Source organism: Montipora capricornis, chromosome 14, assembly GCF_036669925.1.
Source record: "Montipora capricornis isolate CH-2021 chromosome 14, ASM3666992v2, whole genome shotgun sequence".
Taxonomy (NCBI): Eukaryota; Metazoa; Cnidaria; class Anthozoa; order Scleractinia; family Acroporidae; genus Montipora; species Montipora capricornis.
This window is the reverse complement of record NC_090896.1, coordinates 40,718,384-40,738,383: the sequence shown is the minus strand read 5'-3', so window position 1 is coordinate 40,738,383 and position 20,000 is coordinate 40,718,384. Positions and strand designations below refer to the sequence as shown.

General features: G+C 40.2%; 2 protein-coding genes and 1 pseudogene across 2 annotated transcripts in view; 1 reads left to right on the top strand and 2 right to left on the bottom strand.

The window, feature by feature from the left end:
- LOC138031979 (uncharacterized) overlaps positions 1-564 on the bottom strand; it is a 56,830-nt gene extending 56,266 nt beyond the window's left edge. Inside the window, exon 1 of the mRNA XM_068879570.1 lies at positions 142-564. Within this exon, the coding sequence (XP_068735671.1) occupies positions 142-564 (423 nt within the window). The remainder of the gene's footprint in view (positions 1-141) is intronic.
- Positions 565-8,742: 8,178 nt separating this feature from the next.
- Positions 8,743-9,985, top strand: LOC138031978 (uncharacterized; annotated as a pseudogene).
- Positions 9,986-10,708: 723 nt separating this feature from the next.
- LOC138032787 (uncharacterized) lies at positions 10,709-12,343 on the bottom strand. The gene has a single exon (XM_068880515.1). The coding sequence runs from the start codon at positions 12,246-12,248 to the stop codon at positions 10,860-10,862; it is 1,389 nt and encodes a 462-aa protein (XP_068736616.1). The 5' UTR covers positions 12,249-12,343; the 3' UTR covers positions 10,709-10,859.
- Positions 12,344-20,000: the final 7,657 nt, after the last annotated feature.

The following is a 20,000-nucleotide window of genomic DNA, read 5'->3' as shown; positions in this document are numbered from 1 at the left end:
TTTTAACTATCGAGGAATTTGTAATGAGAACTTTTAGTCTAAGGAACAGGTCACTACAAACTGCAACTTCAAGCTAAGGAATACAGCTTTAACATATAATTTAACATAGAATTTGATTAAAGCACATCCTTCACATTTTACCTGAGAGAAAGTCACTTGGGTGCATTTTGTTCCGGTTGTAAAAAGAGCGAATCTCGCTTGTCCATGTTGGACACCTGGCTGGTAGCCTTGAAAAGCGAGCCAATCGATGGTGCTGTTTGCACCGGATCCTTGCCCGCCTGCCACAATACACGCCTTGAAACGGGTTGTGGAAACGTCTTCCATCCATACAAGAACGGAATCGTGGACTTCCGCTGAATTGTTTCCGTGATTAATTGACGTAAACACGCGGACAGGAAGGTAACCGTTAGGGAAAGGTCGACTGAAATACATGTATTGGCACTGATAATTATTGTTGCCTGCCAGCTGCATAACAATTTTTCCATTCTCGGTCCCCGCATGAAGAATAAAGACAACACCATCACCATTAACAGAAGCTCGTGAAACGAGGCCGACAATTCTCATCTCTCTACTTGGAAATGTAGATTTTTCCCACACTCCGTCTTACAGGGGGGCCTCAGATGGAGTCGAAATCGAATCATTTTTGGTATGATTTGTTAAAAGCCGCGATTTTCATCGATCGCAGACTTGATCGACCGCAGACTTTGATTATTTACTTTTAAAACTCATGCGATGTAATTAATAAGAAAAATTCATTGCCAAACTGGTGAATTCCAAAGTAAATTTCACTCGCAAAACCGATATCGTACTCATTGCTTTGTGATTAATGCGATATCGGTTTTTAGCGTAAAATTTACCATTGAATTCACTAGTTAGGCAATGAATTTTTCTATAGGAGAAAGCGAAGAAAATGATTTAATTATTTAAAGCAGCAACCGGAAACATCAAAAAACGCGGATAATTCGAAACCTTTTATTTTCACTAACGCTACAGGAAGTAAGAATAAATAACTAGGAAGCTCCGCTTTTATGCTTGGCTAAATCTATACATTAATCAATGGAAAAAAACTTACTTAAGCCCGGTGTTTAAAAAGGACGATCCAACTGACAAGGAGCAACTATCGACCTATCTCACTACTAAGTGTACCAAGTAAAATCCCGGAATCGCGTATATCAGACACATTGTTGAAACATGTTACGGAATGCGATTTACTGACTGAGAAGCAATGGGCCTACCGTAAGAGCCACTAGTCCGAGGTATTGCTTGTCCATTTAACAGAAAGTTGGAGACAAGCTGTTGATAATAATTTAGTAGTTGCTACAGCTTTTATTGATTTTCGAAAAGCCTTCGACTGCGTCTCTGTTACTTAAATTGAAAATCAAATTTGGAATCGAGGGCAACCTGCTCTCTTGGCTTACAGATTTTCTGCACCACCAGACTCAGGTTACGGTTGTCAAACTCCACTCAATCGGAGGAGCTAAATGTGACGTGCGGCATCCCTCAAGGATCGGTATTGGCCCCGTGTTTGTTTAGTTTATACACCAATGACATGTCAGAGACTGTGACATCAGGTAGTCTCTACTTGTATGCGGACGATACTACAGTTTACTGTATTGTATCCACCGTCGATGAAGCATGTAACCTACTAAATCATGAACGCACTGAATGAGCTTAACAAATGGTGTATGACTAACTCATTAACACGGCACACTTCAAAATGCGAAGTGATGTTGTTCCACCGGGGATCCTTCACTGGTACACTCCCTTTGATCACCATTGGAAATGTCAACGTTGCATGGGTCTATCTTACAAGACTGCTGGGCATTACTATCGACAGAAAGCTTACTTGGGCGAATCATCTTAAGAAATTGAGGAACAACTTTGTCAAGGAATTGAACTTATTGAAAAAGTGCTCTTTTCTTAAGAGAGAATCACTTCTTGACCTATACTTTAAGGTTATTCTCCCTTCAGTGACATACGACATCGCTATCTGGGGGAATTGTAACAACCCGGATTATATCAAATCCCTTCAAGCACTACATTGTCGTGCCGGAAGGCTAATTTTTAATTTGCCGCCAGACACACTATCAGTACAAGTTATGGAACTCACACAATGGGACTCGATTTATGAAGTTTAAAAACGAAGTGTTGTCAAACTATTCTATAACGTAGCCAGCGATAATATGCCCGCAATGATTTCGGATTTAGTTTCGCCCCATGTAAGGTAATCCGGAATCCAGAATCCAGGTAATTTTGGTCTGTGGAATCCGGAATCCACGGCTTTGGAATCCGGAATCCAGCTAATGGGATCCGGAATCCAACCATAATTGTAATCCAGAATCCAGGTCGCTGGAATCCAGTGTCATGGTGTTGTGATGATTCCAGGTTCTTTTCCTGTAGCGACTGTTGCGTGAAAATCTCATGTCGCGAGGACGCGCAACAGGCATGTTCACGCGTGTTTTGCTGGCGGGAACATCCCTTGTCATTGTGACATATCGGGTATCAAAAAAAAACAATGGCCACATTATAATGACGTGACAGAATCCCAGGGAGTGATTCACATTACTGTATATATATTATCGGTCTTTATAAGACACCCTTTCGACCGGGCCTTTCGACCTTTTTCCCCGTTGCGCTTTTGGAGTCGAGGGTTTAGATTCTTTTCCTGTTTGGGCGCAATTGGAACTAATTTTTGGATTTCACGTAACTTCAAAGAATAATAATATAAAGTATCCTTATTCTAGGCCGTAGCATCAGTAGTCGCGGTGGTTGCAGTTACTCTGGCTTCTTTCAGGCACATGTCATTAGTGCCACTCAAAGAAACACATGTTGCATGTGGTGTCGACGTGGTGTCTTTTTCATTCAGTCCAGATTCAATCAGTCGAAATTAGAGATCTCGAGAGATCACTTTGAATTTTTTTCTCAATGATCGTTATCAATCTTTGCGAGCATGGGGAAGCACAAGAAAAAGCGTGATCCAGAAAGATACGTACGTCTATAAATTCTGTCTCTGTGACTTTGTGATGGAAATGTTTTGGCGGCGTGGTTTTGAATAGATCAGAACGTGTGAAATAGAAATCTAAAACTTCGAGCAGCTGTATCTGTCTGTTTCTATCAAAATCAGAATTATGAGCTAACTATCTTACAAATTTATGTACAGGAGTCCAAGAAAGAAAGAGAGAAAAGCGGAGAAAGAAAAGAAAAGTTCAAGGTCTGTGGAGTGGTCGTGGCTTGTTCTATTCATGTTTTCTGCTCAACAAGCGGTGGTTGTGCGAACACTTACTGAAGCGTTTCTGTGATCAAAATTATATTTGAAGGTGACAGCGTTTCCATACCTTTTACGGAAATTCTAATTAAAGAGAGCATTTGATCAATGAAACGAACATATCAAAGTGAATCCAAAGTAAATTATCGAATTTACTTCACCGTAGAGCTCCGGAAATTGCTTGAAAAGGTTTCAGGAACTTGTCAACTAAATTTCCATTGCAGACATCTTCACATCGTTCCCGGCTTCGCAAGAACATGTTTTTCTACACGAACCAAGCTCTCGTGGCCAAAACCTCTCCACATCTCACTTTTTAGGCCGTCGAGTGTTCTTGGGGGCCTTAAAACATCCATTAATTAACATGTTTATCGATTTTTAAAATAGCTAACGCCATCCAATTGCTTTGGTGATTGCAGACACCAGAAAAAAGATAAACATACAAAAAGAAGAAGGCCTTCCCGTTCAAGAACTACACCTACGAGGTAACACAACGTTTTTAAGAAATTTTAACTTTTGTTAGTGGTAATCAGGTTTTAATATCAATTGATACGGATTAATTTATCTGTTTTCAAAAGATTCGAAAAGATCCACTTTCCATGGGTTAGTGGAAGGGTGGATGGTCGCCCCATTAATAGCTTCTTTTTTTTCTTTCTTACAGGCTGTTTGATGAAAAATCAGAGGGACCAGCATCCCCAAGATGGCGATCAAGATCTCCGATCGCAAGAGCATCGAGGTGGGTTAACCAAATGAGATATTTTTTTACCACGTACTGTAACACCTAAATCTCGACAACTACTTCCTACCAGCTGGATCACTGTCTTAAGGTTTCCTTCAAGAAAGATTTTTAAAGTGATGCAAAAAGTCGAAAAAGTATTCATGATGCTGACATTAAGCCCCTTTAATTCAAGATCGATCAAGAGCTCCTCCTCTTCTTGCAGGGTCTTTAATAAACAATCGACACTGGTGGAACGGTCACCATTCCGAAGCCGATCAAGATCTCCGATCGCACGAGCACCTAGGTGGGTTAACAGTGATATTTCATTATAGTGTAACTCAATAATTATATCCTATCTCTACCAACAACTCGAAACAACAGTTGTATTTTCTAGTATTTTGTTTGTCTCCGTCCCTAAGTTACCGCAACCCTTCAACGAGTAGCCAGCGGACCATGGACTCATTTATTGAGAACAAAAGTAAGTGGTTTTAATCTGCATTAATCAATGCGTCGTTAGTCTACCGACTGTAAATTCCACAAAAATTGTCATTAATTATTTAATACTTATTTGTGAAAGATAATGCACATTAATTTTTAGTTAAGACTTCTACTGCGTAATGACATTTTCACGCTGACAGCTCGTTGTTAAGTTAAGTCATGCCTGTTTTTTACCCAAAAACGCCAAGTTAGTTACTACTTACCAAATAACTCGGACAAAAACGTCTACACTACGATTTGACAAACGTGGCCTTAGTGTCAGACTTAGTGACTAAGAAAAAAGAAGGCGTTTCCTTTAACTTGCCTCGGGGATGTTTTACAATTGGTTTGATCTTCCACAACTAAAGTTTCAGTCAAAACGTTACTGTAGTTAAGACAACTCAAAACAATAAATGAGCGACACAAAGCTCTGTATCGATCTGTATAAAACAATATATTTCCAAGTGACTAGTTACAACCAATAGGAAAACCTATTCCAAAAATGTGTTTAAAATTGTTACTTTAGAAATGACAGTTACCTCGCACAAGAATTCAGGAAACTTACCAACTGCCTCCTTCACATCTCCGTCACCCCCAGAACCCAAATACCGGATTGTACCAGGTAATATAACTTTTTTTCAATTAAACAAACGTGACTAGCATTGAGGCAATTTCAAACTATACCCATGGTTTCGTAATTTGCAGGGCTCTTACTTTTATGTCTTTAACTGTCTGTTTGTTCAAGTTGTTTCTATCTGATTATTTTTATGTTTGACTTGCTCAAGACGTTTGTGTCGCGTAGTTTTAATCACGTACAAATACTTGTCTTCTATTGCACTTATTGCCCCTTTTTTAAAATAAATTTGTAGATGTTGATAAGCTCAAGGTCACAATCACCTCATTCATTTTGTCGATCAGATCTAATGCATATGCCCCTGAGCCAAAACATTTAGACAAACAAACTGTTCTTTTCTGCAGTACTTGATCATAACATTCCAAGTACTCTTAGAATAAAGCTCTTAATGAATCCACCAGACGTCTGTGGCAAATACCCAATGGAGCGAAAGCGACTCTGGCACTTTACCCCAGCTAAAAAGGATCAACTTTTGCTGGCCACTACGATAGAATTATTTTAGTTTTACTTCGGAACCTCTAACTATCTTGAATTATCCTATTTTGACGGGGAGGAAGGAATGCTAATCCTAAAAAACGAAGATTTGAAGGAAACCTGCAGTTATTTTGTGCAATGCTATAGAGACTTTGACAACTACCAGGACTTCTTGAAAATTTACGTAAATGAAAAGCTGAAACCGCAAGAGTCCCCTACCGTAACCGTGAAATCGCCAGAGGGCACGTCAACACAGACAAAAGGTCTTTACAACCTACTTACTGCTGCGCCACGATCGAATGTTGCCTCATCAAAACTTGACAAAATGAAAATTAAAGTGAACAAAGAATTTAACGTAAGGGAAATTCAAGGTGAACTCCTGGACAAGTCTGGGATAAAGTGCATCAGTTTCAAGAAGGTTGTGAAATTGTGAAAACCTTACAGCATACATAACTTCAGGAAGCCCTTTAAAAGATATCAAAAGATTGACTCCAGGGCCGGAACTCAGTCAATAGCTTCACTTTTTCTCGCCATGGCAGCTATTTCCCAGCAAGTCAAGTGCAAAGCAGAGGAAATAATAGCTGGATGTACATTCTGAAAGATAACGGGGAGGCAGTAGAAGAACTCATTGAGTCCTTACTAAACGTTGTTAAGAAGCCTTCCTCTCTTGATGCGGTCGCTGGTGAATTAAAACGTCAGACGTTAGAAGCAGTGAAGAAAAAAGAACACCCTCTGTACAAAAATTTTACCGCACTCTGTGTCGCAGGAAAGGTTGAAAGCGATGGCGAGAGCAGTTCGGAGAAAAGTACCACTGCAAGCAGTTCCGATGAAGAATCAGATGACTCCACGGACGCCTCGAACGCATCGGATTTATGACTAGAGAAGAAACTGGAAGATGGAAAAGCCCCAACTGAATTGTATTTAGACCTTGAAAAACTCGATGAAGCGGCCGCAATGTTTTCGTTTCTTATGGCGTCTGGCATTCTTTCCACCAATCATGTTTTCTACGAGCAGGTACATTCATTTTGCTCAAATGCTCTGGGACTTGTAGATGAACAATTGCAGCCCAACCTTTACCCAGCGTTGGCCCGATTCCAACGTGCAATACAGTTTAATTGCAAGCCTGTGGCATCTTACCTTCTTTCTGGTCGTGGTAAACAAGGCAGAGGTAGAAACCATCATCAGACACCTCAGGAATATGTTGATACACACGACTTAAGCTTTCTCCATCCGCGCTCTGTCACCCGAAACTCGCCTCCAGGTCACCTTAAAAGTGGTGTTGTCAAAGAAGATGTGGAATTATCCATTGAGATGTGCATGGAAAAGGAGTGTGTCAATTCAAAATGAACGAGTTCGTGGATATCTTTGCTCTATCTCCACAGACGAAACGGCACTCAAGCCTACCTTGGAGTATTCCCCTACGTAACGATCAATCATTGGACTTGTTGAGCCTGAACAGCTTACATACGAAGATGTTACAGCGGTATCATCACAAGATCGCTAGAAGATGCGGAAATCCTAACTTTCCTAAAGGAACGTCAGTTTGTTACCCAAGCACGGGAGGTGCGAGTGGCCTCTTTGGACAATAAAGTAGACTTTCCGATTGGTGTATTCTATTGCGGGAATAAAGGAGGAGCACACTACATTGAACAATTGCACCACAAGATATCTGACGTGGCACAGCGATGTTCTAGCTGCCTTAAGACAGCTGTGGAGTGTACGTTTCATTGCGAGGAATGCTTTGGTGAGAAGTTCGTTTGCGATAGTTGTGCCACATCAGGTTACACTGAATGGCAACCACTTCTTCACCCTTGTAGTTTGTGCATGAGAGAAGATATAGTATGCACAAGACTGTTCCTATTGGCTTGGGCCACTCGCGGCGATCCCAAGCAAAAGAGCTTTATGAATTCCATGCTAGCAGACAGGGCGAAGTACCCCTACCAAGTCCCTATTCCTGACTGCCCACACAACATTAAGTCAGTACGTTCTGCAGAGTTTTGGCATTGGATTGACATTCATGGATACTTAATGAATGTAAGGCTGCTTTTGGTGCTACGTAGAGAATACGAAGACATCAAGAAATCAGTGTCATTGAAAGAAGTTCGAGACAAAGATCGGATGAATGTAGCAACAGCAGTGGAGATTCACCGGAAAGCAATTCAAGATTCCATTGCAGATGAACGAGTGAGCACAACATTAGTTCCTGAACTGGAATGCAAGCACTGGAAAAAGAACGGGGCCCCTCTTTTAAGCTACCCAGTAGGATTGGCATTCCCCACAAAGCATAGGAGGCTGTTTATTACCGATAGACTTCTCCATGCGGTATTCATGGTTGACATGCACTGTCCAGCAAATGTCACATTAATTGCTGGTGGTGGTGAGCCCGGGCACACTAATGGACAAGGCAACAAAGCTAGATTTAGAAACCCAGGTGGTATGGCGGTGAAAGAGAGCGGGAAGCTGTATGTTTGTGACCAAGGAAACGGAAGAATTAAAGTAGTCAATTTGTGAACGCTTCTCTGTCACGCTTCCCAGATTGTACAAGGGGACGCCGAAGAAAGCCAAAGTGAGGAAGAAGACTGCGCCGTTAGACGTATCCGTAGACTCCATGTACACGATCTTTCCCTTATTTATGAAGGTAATGTACTGTATCTGGTGTCACTATTTGCCAGATGTGCGTCTGCAAAGGATAGCGTTGAACTGTTTGTGTCAGACGTTCGTCTTGGCAAGATTTTTTAAATTTCTGGTGTTGTAGACGAGGAGGAAACTGACTCCGTCGGGCAGTGAAATCAATTTTTTTGTTTTGATCGATCTAGTTTATTAACTTCATTAGCCTTAACACGTGACGAGCAATTCCTGTTAGACGGGAATGGTTCATGTATTCATCTTTGTCAAGTGAGAGGACGACTGAAACTGAGAACAATTTCGAATATTCCAGGCCTCATGAGTATTGCAGTGACAGATGGTGGAACCGTGTTCTTGTCCTCCAGCAAAGGACTTTCACTGTTCAGCTTGAAGGAAGAATAGATGCTTGGGGGTACGGAAACCCTAACAAAAGTGTGCGGAGAAACTGCAGGCCATCGTGATGGTGTCCAAAGTCGATGGAACAAGCCTACTGCTTTATGCGTATATCGAAACACTGTTTTCGTATGTGATACCGGCAACAAAGCAGTAAGAATGTTGACGTCAGCAAAGGGACTGATCCCCCTGCAAAGTAAGATGGTCCAATATGCAAACGTGTTCCGACTGGACAAGAAAGCCAAAGAAGAAGACCTGCCACGTACATTTGAAGATCATGTAAAATGTGTCGAGGAGTTGGTTGCATTTCTCTCTAATCACGAACAGGAAGCCCTGGAGAGGACGGGCAAGCGGAATACCAACGGTCCCGACATGACCATACCTCGATGCACCCGACAGTCCTTCCTCATAGTGCTAGAATCGCTGACCAGCCTTACCAACACGCTAACGGAGATTGAGCATAGTCACCTTCTGGACAGGATCTGTTTCCAAAGTATGACAACTTTGGGCGTGGAATGCTATTTCAAAGGAATGCGAGCAGACCATGACATGCCTACAGTGGCGTGGAAGACGATATGCTGCGCTTTTATCAGAAGGATTTCTCATATTTCACTGTGCCCAATTCATTTCATCCGGAGAAAATTATCAAAGGTGAACCCCAAACATCAACAGGTGACCAAACAAGCAGTCAGCAATCACTGAAGGAAGAGGCAGCAAAGGAGAAGACACAAGGCGAAAAACTGTGATGCGTGAATTTGCTGGGTAGTATGGAAGAGGCGAAAGACAGGAAAATGTCCGCTCAAAAACGAAAGAGCTAACTGGTACCCTTCCTAATGCCCTTAGTATGTGTCCCACTACCATCACAGCCTCGTTAGAGGAAAGCGAAGACGTAACAACAGCCTACCAAGTTGTGGATGCTAATGTGGCACTGCGGAGTACCGCTGTACGGGTGCCAACCATTTACCAGAAAGACGACATATTGGCAGTAAGACACAACCGTGGAAGAGAGATCTCACCTTTCTGGCTAGCAGTTCTTCTGAAGGATGTACAAATAAAAGTAAATTGTGGAAATCTTGTGCAGCAAAGAGTATCCCTAAAGTGGCTAAATCAGACAAGTGATTCACTAACATACACCTCCGGTGATGTCTGTAATGGGAATTCCCCCAAGTGCATTCTAACCCGAGTACTCGACTTTTCTTCCTATGGATCAAACATCATTTTAACATCAGAGGAGGATAACAGGCTCTGTCGAATTGCTAATGGAGACTATGGTGACGATGATGACAATGAGAATGAAACTGCACCACCAACTGTAGAGGATGAGGGAGAAGTATCCCTCCCGATAAGACTGCCGGGAGTTAGTTTATCAGGACGGAGAACGACACGGTTTATTCTAAGATAAACGTTTTCCGTTGCCTGCGTAGCTGGCTGTATAGTAATTGGACTATCTTCACGCTATTTGTTGGTAAGCTGTAACCGGAAGTTTTACATTTCTGTGTGTCAATAAAACAATTCGGAGACAAATTATGTTTGAACCTGAAAAGCACTGATTTTGGCAATGTGTACCTCTTTTGTTATTGTTGACGCCGTTGTTATTATTAAAATAAGAATAGCCCTTCCTCGTTAGTATTCCTTCAACGATGTGGACTCAGTGGACTTCAGAAACCACTCCTATATTCGCAATCCTCTCGGGTAAGGCCTAGAATTATATTTTATACTTATATTTTATGTAAGACAATGTACACTTCGGGTAAAAGAAAGAACAAGGTTTTTTGTGAAAACAAAGTACAAAGGAAAAATACAATTTTGGAATCTGGAATCCGGGTACTTATGGAATCCGAAATCCATGGATGTGGAATCCGGAATCCACAGACATGGAATCCGGAATCCACACCGTGGAATCCGGAATCCAAGACTCTCTTGGATTACCTTACATGGGGCGATTTAGTTGTATGGCGTAATAGTCCGTATAACTTAAGAGGATATAACAAGGCCGTCGTTCCACGATTTCCCTCTTATTTCATGAAAAATTCTGTTTATTACAGAGGAACTGTACTGTGGAACTGTGTTTCAGAATATTTTAATGATTCTTGTAATTGTATTAAAAGAGATTTCTTAAAACATAAAACTATAAAAGTTAGAGATAACAAGTTAAACCGACGTTTCGGAGTAGACATCACTCCATTATCAAGGTAAAAATGTTCTATGATGCTAAAATTACAGTATTAAAAACGATTGACGCTAAGAATTAACATAATAAGCACGTGCGAAATTGGCTATAAGAATACTTTAGCACGAATGGAATCCGATTGCACATTGAGGCTAGGCTTAAGTGTTCTTATAAATAACATTTCATACACTAAGCAATCAAATTTGTTTTTACATTTTTTGAGCACCTCAAAGCGTTTAAGCAGGTCCCGAGGGATCGACCCGTGTGCGTTCTTATAGTGTCTGGCAATAGCCGAGGACTGTTGCTTATGTCCCTTTACACGATTGTGTAAATGTCCGCGTGTGTAGCCTACATAACCTTCATCACAAAGGTCACATTGAAATTTATATACAACACACTGCTGATTTATGATCGGCGGCTTTGCCTCTTTCACTTTCAGTTCCTGTTCAATTTTTCTGCTGGTAAATACAGGCTGGATGGTTTTGTTTACTTTCAGGCTCAAATCCTTAAGTTGTTTTTTTACAAATTCTGCTGAATTTTGGTCTTTAAATGGCAAGACTACTCGAACCATGTTATCCGTCTCTTGGGCTGTTGATAAAGGTCGCGGTTGGTCGCAGACCTTTGAGTCAACAAAGCGTTTGATAGTGGAATTTACGAGTTGTTTCGGGTACTTTAGGCGTGAGAAAACTGACTTCAAACGGTCACATTCGTCTGAGAAGTGTGACCAAGAAGATGATAAACGGTGTGCTCGATCGAGCATAGTTCTCAGCAAGCCATTCTTGTACCGATTGTCAACATTGCTCTGAAAATGCAGAAGGAGACCTGAATTCGTGGGTTTTACGTAGACCTTTGTCTCTATCCGGGGAGATCGATTCAGTAACTGAGTTCCCAGAAATGGCAACATACCATTGCTTTCAGTTTCCATGGTGAATTTTACGGATGAATGTGCAAGGTTTAATGTGTCTAGAAAGCTAGATGCTGCCGCCATATTCGGCATGATGGTCAGGGTGTCGTCTACATATCTTCGATAGAACGAAGGGAGTTTTCCTTGTCGTTCGAGGTTTTCTTCGATTGAGGTCATGAAAACATTAGCGAGCAAGGGGCCAAGGGGAGAACCCATGGCCACACCATCAGTCTGTTCATACAAGGCTCCATTGAATTGGAAAAGTTGTTCTTTTGTAGCTACTCTGAGAAGGTCAACAAGGTCCATTTTCGTCAAATTCAAGTCGTACGTTACGTTAAACCAATTGTTGGTGAAAGCTCTGTTCGCGAGTATCTCTATCGTTTCATCCAAGGGTACGTTTGTGAACAGGGAAGACACATCATACGAAACCAGAATGTCACCGTTTGCTATTTCCATGTTTTGAATTTCGTTCGTAAATTCAAATATGTCAGATATTGTGTACCGATTCAAAGACAAAGGCTTAAGTTTAGTGTCAAGCCATTTAGCCAGCGCGTAGTTGTATGTTTGCTTTGCTGATAGAATAGGGCGCATCGCTAAGTTCTCCTTGTGTGTCTTTGGTAAGCCATATAAATGGGCTAATCTGGAGCCTGTAGGGCACACAGTCTCCGCAATGGGCTTGGGCAGAATTCGACGGACAGTAGAGTCTAAATCTTTCTCTTTCTTTAGAAGAGGGTGGTAATAAGTTGGTGGTCTACCTCTACTTGGAGGCCTTTCCAGGGGAACAGGTTTAACCCTGCTTAAACGCTTTGAGGTGCTCAAAAAATGTAAAAACAAATTTGATTGCTTAGTGTATGAAATGTTATTTATAAGAACACTTAAGCCTAGCCTCAATGTGCAATCGGATTCCATTCGTGCTAAAGTATTCTTATAGCCAATTTCGCACGTGCTTATTATGTTAATTCTTAGCGTCAATCGTTTTTAATACTGTAATTTTAGCATCATAGAACATTTTTACCTTGATAATGGAGTGATGTCTACTCCGAAACGTCGGTTTAACTTGTTATCTCTAACTTTTATAGTTTTATTCTTGTAATTTTAAACAATTTTATTCAAAGCCAAAATCTAGTCCGATGTTTAGGGAAATAAGCCCTGCGATAAAGTAAATTAATTTCCTATATTTCATTCATTTTTCAGTAGGTAATTAGATAATTAGATCATTAATTAGATACACGACCCGTGTTTTTAAATAAGGGATTTTACGTTACTTTACGTTACTTTACTCTACTCTACTCTACTCTACTCTACTCTACTCTACTCTACTCTACTCTACTCTACTCTGCTCTACTCTACTCTACTCTACTTTACTTTACTTACTTTATTCGATTTTTTTTTTTTAATCTCAATGCTGTGATCCTAAAAACAGGTCACTGAAAATTGATTTAGCAAATTTATGGTCAAAATAAAGGGATTATTCCCAGGATATCATGCTCCTTTAATTTAACAACAATGCTGTCCCTCCAAGCATTTTGTCCCTTAACCGTTCAAGGTATAGTTACTGTCTCTACTTAAGTCACATTCGTACAAATTAAACAAGACAACAGAAAGGATAAAGTGAATTCAGTTTAAAGACATTCGGGTTTGAAAAGATAATCACTTAAGTAAGGGCACCAGTTGCTGACTTCCTGATTCAAACGCATTGAAGAAACGAAATGTTATGATATCGGCGTATATGGCGGTTTGAAACAGCTTTTAAAATTGATTTGAACCGGATGGTGTTTCAAGTGACCATGGAGATTATTGCAAAAGTACAAAACAGAGACAAGGGAACTAAACTGTAAGGTTCAATGGAAATTTAGAAAGTAAGAGTATTCTGTTTGGTATGCTTTTTATCACTTTATGTTAGTCCATGTGTGTCAATTGTGGGTTGTATTCGATTGGACATGGGAAACTGCCGAGAAAGCAGGGACTTTCAAGATCGACAAAGACATATGAAGGTGCTTAGGAACTTTTAGTTTGCTGCCAATCTAGTAGATGGCTTAGTCATGGATATAATATTATAAAGTGTTTTCTTTGTGCGTTAATGAAATACCTATCATCTTCATCACGTGAGGGTAAAAACAACTGGCCAATCATCGAGCTGACAATAATAATACCCTTTCCAGTCCCACCCTTTCTAACAACAATAGCAAGAAGACGAATCGAGGCGAATTGCATTATGAACGTGAATTAAAAGACAAGCTAAATAAGATTATCATAAGAACCTTATGAAGATTTATCCAAGAGCTATTGCTTGATTGCAAATTGAACTGAGAGCCTTAGAGCAGGGAATGATTCGTGTTCCTTTGGCTTTAAATATATGTAACTCGCTCTGCCTGAGGAATGATCAATCGTCCAAGAAAAACTGGAAGAATTAGACAGAAATAAACAAAAGCCGAAAGGTGTGTTTCCTGATAAAAATAATAATAACTTGCGGAATGCCCTTAAAGCAAACAATATGAAGTGTTTTTTTTGTGCATTAATGAAATCCCTGCCATCTTCAACATGTGGGAATAACAACTACATCTGGCAAATGATCGAGATGACAATGGCACGCTTACCAACCGCACCCCTTTTCACAACAATAGTAAGGAAACTTGACCAGGCAAATTGCATTACAAACGTAGAATTTAAAGACAAGCTAAAGGAGAGCATATAACGAGTCTGGTATAGATTTGGATACTATTTAATTGAGACATCCTACCGGCTAGCAAATTAATTGACCCACGAACAGCTTTCCAACACCGTTATTTATTATTATTATTTTATTTTGACAGAATTATGCTTAGTTATAACTATCAATTAGTGTTTTTCGAAGAAACTCCAGGCGTGCTGTTTGTGAAAAGGGGTGTGTCTGTCTAAAACCCAATTAATTTGTGTTCCGCGGAGGAAATATTTCCTTCTGTAATATTTTCCAAGTGTGCTAATGTAGCATTTCATGTCCATGAAATCAGGTACACTTAGAAGGCAGCTGTCCATCAATTGTAGGTCGTACAGGGTGTATGTGGGAGACACCGACAAAACAGCGATTTCAAGACGAAGACATATGAAAGTGCTAAAGAACTTGTCCAGGCGAATTACATTATGAAGGTAGAATTTAAAGACAAGCTAAATGAGAGTATATAACCAGTCTAATATGGATTTGGATATTATTTAATTAAAACATCCTTCTGGCTAGCAAATTATTTGACCCTAACAGTTTTCGAACGCAGTTTTTCTTTTTTTCCTTTTGCAAGAATTATACTTAGTTAAAACTATCATTTGGTGTTTTCTAAGAAACTTAAGGTGTGCTGTTTGTGAAAAGGAGCGTGACTCTCTGAAACCTGATGAATTTGTGTTCAACGGAAGGAATATTTCGTTACAATACACTGCTGGCCAAGTGTTCTAATCCATAATGCCATATTCATACACTGAGAGCACCAACTCTAAAAGGCACTACTTTTCTCTCAAAGCAAGAGTTTACAGGTAGCACGAGTTGCCATCATGGAAGAACGGCAATGTCTAGTAATACAACAACAAAAAGAGATAACAAAATTTTGCAACTACAGATTTTTGATTTTGTGTAAGGGGATTTTCGTGATGAAACTTGTAACCACGATATCCTAAAAACGCTGACATGAGTATAGATAGACAAAACAGCAAGTCACAGACCTTAAATTGAGCTAAATTTACGGAATGCGTGTTTTTAGGATTCCAAATGACAAACATCAAAGTTCTGTGGTATTAAAATGTTTTAAGCGTTTCGTGCAAAGCGTTTCACAGGCTTAAGGTTACCCACAGCGGCAATACACGTTGCACCGAATTAGCTCAAAAGAGTTATGAACAAGCTTGAAAAGTAATTTAGGCTCGGACGGGACTTGAACTGCTGAAATTCTTCAGTCCATAAAGTTCGATGATCGTTTTCTCAGAAAATCGTCACACAACTTTCATATGCTGTAACATGAATTTCATTTCATGTATCTTCCACTAAAAAGAGTTGTCGAGCTGTTAAGCCAACAATATATATTCGTCAGTGCTCTATTTCACCGGGCTGGTTAAAATAAAGGAAACATACCTACCTTGGACGCTATGGATTATCAAGAAGCAAACGCTTAGCCAAAGCAGGCAAATTCTTCTAACGTGGTCCATGGCGTCTACCGCCTCGTATGAGCACCACTTTGATATATTGCTTGTTCTATGAAATGCTGAACTTTATATTGTTCCTAGGTTAAGAATTTGGCGTATCCAATAACAAATGGGAACAGTATACATTTTCCTGTTAACGTTGGCTGTTTTTATGTTTCTCTGCTGAAATCACATTTTACTTGACACTTAGTTGTCGATTCTAAGTTTTGCCAAAGGGACACATAAAACAGAAAGGGCACACTCACTCAAACAGTAATAAAAAAGAAGGTTTTTGCGACAGTTAGAACCAATAAAATACCGTGAAAGTAAAACAACGTTGAGCGTTTCTGTCGTAAATGGCTGAACACTGCTGCGTTTAGCTAGAGCAAGAAAAGCGCATTATTAAAAAATAGGTTTGCGTAAATTCGAAACGGAATGTCAAAAATGTGTATTTTGGCCGCCAAAATCATTGTGGAGGGAAAATAGGAAACCCTATCTTTTTTTAGTTATTATATGTCAACTATAAACACTCCATAATGTAAGTTAATTAAATGCCTTCGGCTAGTGCTAGAGATCTCGTCTGTTGAGGAGTCCATAGCTTTTTCTTAAAGATAAAAGCCCTTAAAAATAAAGAGAGATCTTCAAGACGATTTCGGCTTGATGCATATGATTCTTCCCATAGAGGTATTTGCTTTCCTTCCAAAAAATACCAGTCAGATGATAAGCATTATCAAAACACACTACTACGAGCTGAGGTCAGGGGAATTAATTTATATAAGCCAAGTTTTGTTTTGCTAAAGTTCTGCTGCAATATCTTATGTTGTTCTTCCCCTGAAGCATGCCAAACGATTATTTGTTTAGACCTGCACTTCCTAAAATAAAATATTGCTCTATATCGGGTTAATAGCGACCGGCTTGACGTGGCTTGACGTGTATACATTTATTGATATTTCAGAGTAGATGTTACTAATAACACTAGAAAAATGTTGTTATTGTCCGAAATAAGACCTGCAATTGAACATTCACATGTATTCGTATCCAGAAACGCATGCTTAGACGTTACAGTAGGACTTGGCCATAAAAGGTATTGCACGGACGATGATAGCCAATATCCGGCAGGTTAATAGCGACAGGCTTGACGTGTATACATTTATTATTTCAGAGTAGATGTTACTAATAACAATAGAAAATTGTTTTTATTGTCCGAAGGAAGACCTGCAATTGAACATTTATATGTATACGTATCCAGAACCCCATGCCTAGACGTTACAGTAGGACTTGGCTATAATATACGCATTGCACTGACGATGATAGCCTAAAACTATTTTTAATCAATTCTGGTAACCTTTAACATATTTTCTCGTTTAATGGGTTACTTGCAGTTATAAATTCTTAAGCACGTAAAAAAAGATAGATTCTGCCAATAATGTGGGTAATTTATTCTGTTTTTTTTTCCTTAATTTCATAATCTCCCAATCCCTCGGATGCCGCCACTAGAACTGGCCTGCGGTCTTTCCCAAAGTTCGATCCGGCAAGTGCAGATTACACTTCAGCAGTCTGGAGGCCCTATTCTGCCGATGAAATAAGGAAGGATCTTGGAGCTGGTAGAGGATTAGAAAAGGTTTTCGTTTCCTTCAAAAAATATCTTGCAATAGTGCTTCTTTTCCCCCGATTTAATTTCCAAAAGTGTTCAAATTGTCCATGATCCATAGTTCCTCAAAAACCCTTTCTGAAAAGAATAGCATCAGTAAGAGCTGTTGTCAATCTCGTGAGCACAAAACTGCCGGCAGGATTTTCGTCTAATATAATCAGTTGTGATTCCCAGAAGGGAAATTCATGCACGCTACAATGTCATGCAACTTTGGAAAAATAGTGAATCACACAGGGCTTATTCAAATATTTCTCTCGACTGCCGAGGCTTTCGTTATTTTTAATGACAAGGAAAAAAATCGTACTCTTCAAAACGTATATTACTCTGATTAGTAAATAATACAACTGAAAATAAATTTTGTTCTTCTTGGTAATTGTGTTGATTTGAGCTAAATACGTCGATCACAAAATTGGGGTGCAGAGCTAGGCTATAACATTATCTTTTGAGATTCTGTTCAATCGATCTCGCCCGATATGCCGGACCACTGTGAGTAGCGGCATGAAGGCTAGCGAGTAGCCGGTCGCCACTGTTGGGCTTAAGGAGCCACAATTGGTCAGTGAGCTACTGAATGGACTTTAAGCTCACAGTAAAGTCAAGAAACCGATCCTTCCACTTGTAAGGAAATTGAACTCTTAACGTTTCTTTAGTCTAAGGCTATCTGAACGCTGAAAACTTTTCAGGAGCTTCCTGTATCGAGACAAGTTGATTCACCCAATTGGTGCACTCTTGAGGCTGCTTTCTCGAAAGTTCCGAAACTTTCCGGTTGTCACAATATGCACTGTATCTTAAAACTAAAGAGGCTTTGAGTCATCAATTTTAACAATCATTTTGCTTTTTACCTTGCGGGCATCTGGTTTCTCCTATACTCTTTCCGAGAGAGAAACCACAGCGAGCAACAGTTAGATTTTTCATTGGTCATGTGCAAAGTGCGTCACCCCCCGCTTGATGCCAGTATATTTGACATCACTTCGAAATCACTTCATATCACTTGGTCCTATTTCACTACACAGGAGGCTCTCCCAAACGCAGCAGTTACGTAGCTGAAAGCATGCGCAAGCGCAAAAACAAGTTTACTAACTCGTTTTACGGGTTTAAATATATTTTTTACATCACCATACCTTTCCGAATATTATATATTGGGGATTTACTTATCTCGCAAACTTAGGTAGTCGAGGGGTAATTAGCTCCGGGTCGCACTAGTTTTACGAAGAGACAATATACTTATATGGTTGGAAAAAATTGGCCACTATTGTGACGTATTTATTAATATAACAGTAAAAAGTCACGACACGCTTAACAAACTAATCAGATCGTGACGTGACATGGAAAAAATTAAGTAATGAAATGTCTCTTCGGAAAAGGTGGGGAAGAAATAAGGGCCACAAGGCACACAGCGTGTGACTTCCCCACCAAGATCCGGAACTAAGAACCGCGAGGAATATTAAACGGAAAACAGCGAGGATAAAAGAAAGCCCTGAAAGGTACTGTCGTGACCAGCAGCCCTTGTCTGACCTAGTCATGAACCGCACGCGACATTGAAAACAGAGGGTAAATAACATATCAATTCTTGCCAGGGCCTTAACTCCTTCGTAGTACAGGTAACATATTGCTAAAGGAGTACATGGTAACAAATTGGTAAAGTACATAGTAAGTGATAGCGAAAAGAGTTCACAGTGAAAAACCCCTTCAGTATTGCAGCCCCTGACTGACCCACGCATCAGAGAATCCACCGTGGCTCGTTTTAACGCTAACCAGAGTTGAAGACAAAATATACTGGTCCCATAACGGATGTTTAAATAGCCATATTGAGAGTCACCACTGCATAGCAGCTACTGACTGACCTATACAAGGGAGATCCAATCGCGGCCTGACTAGTGTCTTTTAAACGTTTAAAAACAATCAGTTAGCTTTGAGCGAAGGCGGGCGAATGTAAGCTCTGAAAGCGTCCGAACCCCGGGGGGGGGGGGGGGGGGAATTACAAGCTGTAAACGAGAAATTAAGTCCGCCCTGGTATTGTCAACACCGGGTACAGGATAAGCCCGAGACAAAATATTATGACGTAGTGACGTTAGGACAAGGTCACGTACTAAGATCATGATCATGGGGTGTTTTGAAGTCTGCTTATTGATGATGTCAACCAAAGCCGCATTATCAGTAAACAGAGAGATACATTGGTTGCTCATTTGACATCCCACACACGGAGCGAGATAGTAATCGGAAAGAGCTCCAAAAATGCAATGTTCAATGATTTCCAATTGGCAGTCCATTATCCGTAAAGCCAACGCTTCCCAAAAAGTGCGCCATAGCCCTTTGAGCCCGCAGCCTTGGTGTAAAGTTTGAGAGGTGATGAAACCTGCCAAGGTTAGTCCAGAAAAAATGTACGGCCGTTAAAATCTCTTAAAATTTGAATTTTGTAAATCTCGACGTCAGGCTTCCGTAATCCGGATACGATGGTGAGGGAGACGAACACCCTTTGCGAGGTCAATAAGCCTTCGAAGAAAGGCTAGACCAGGTAGAACAACTGAAAAAGTAAAATCCAATAATCCAATCAA

Excerpts from the sequence above, each read along its gene's own strand:
- LOC138032787 (XM_068880515.1), bottom strand. The coding sequence starts at position 12,248 with ATGCGCCCTATTCTATCAGCAAAGCAAACATACAACTACGCGCTGGCT.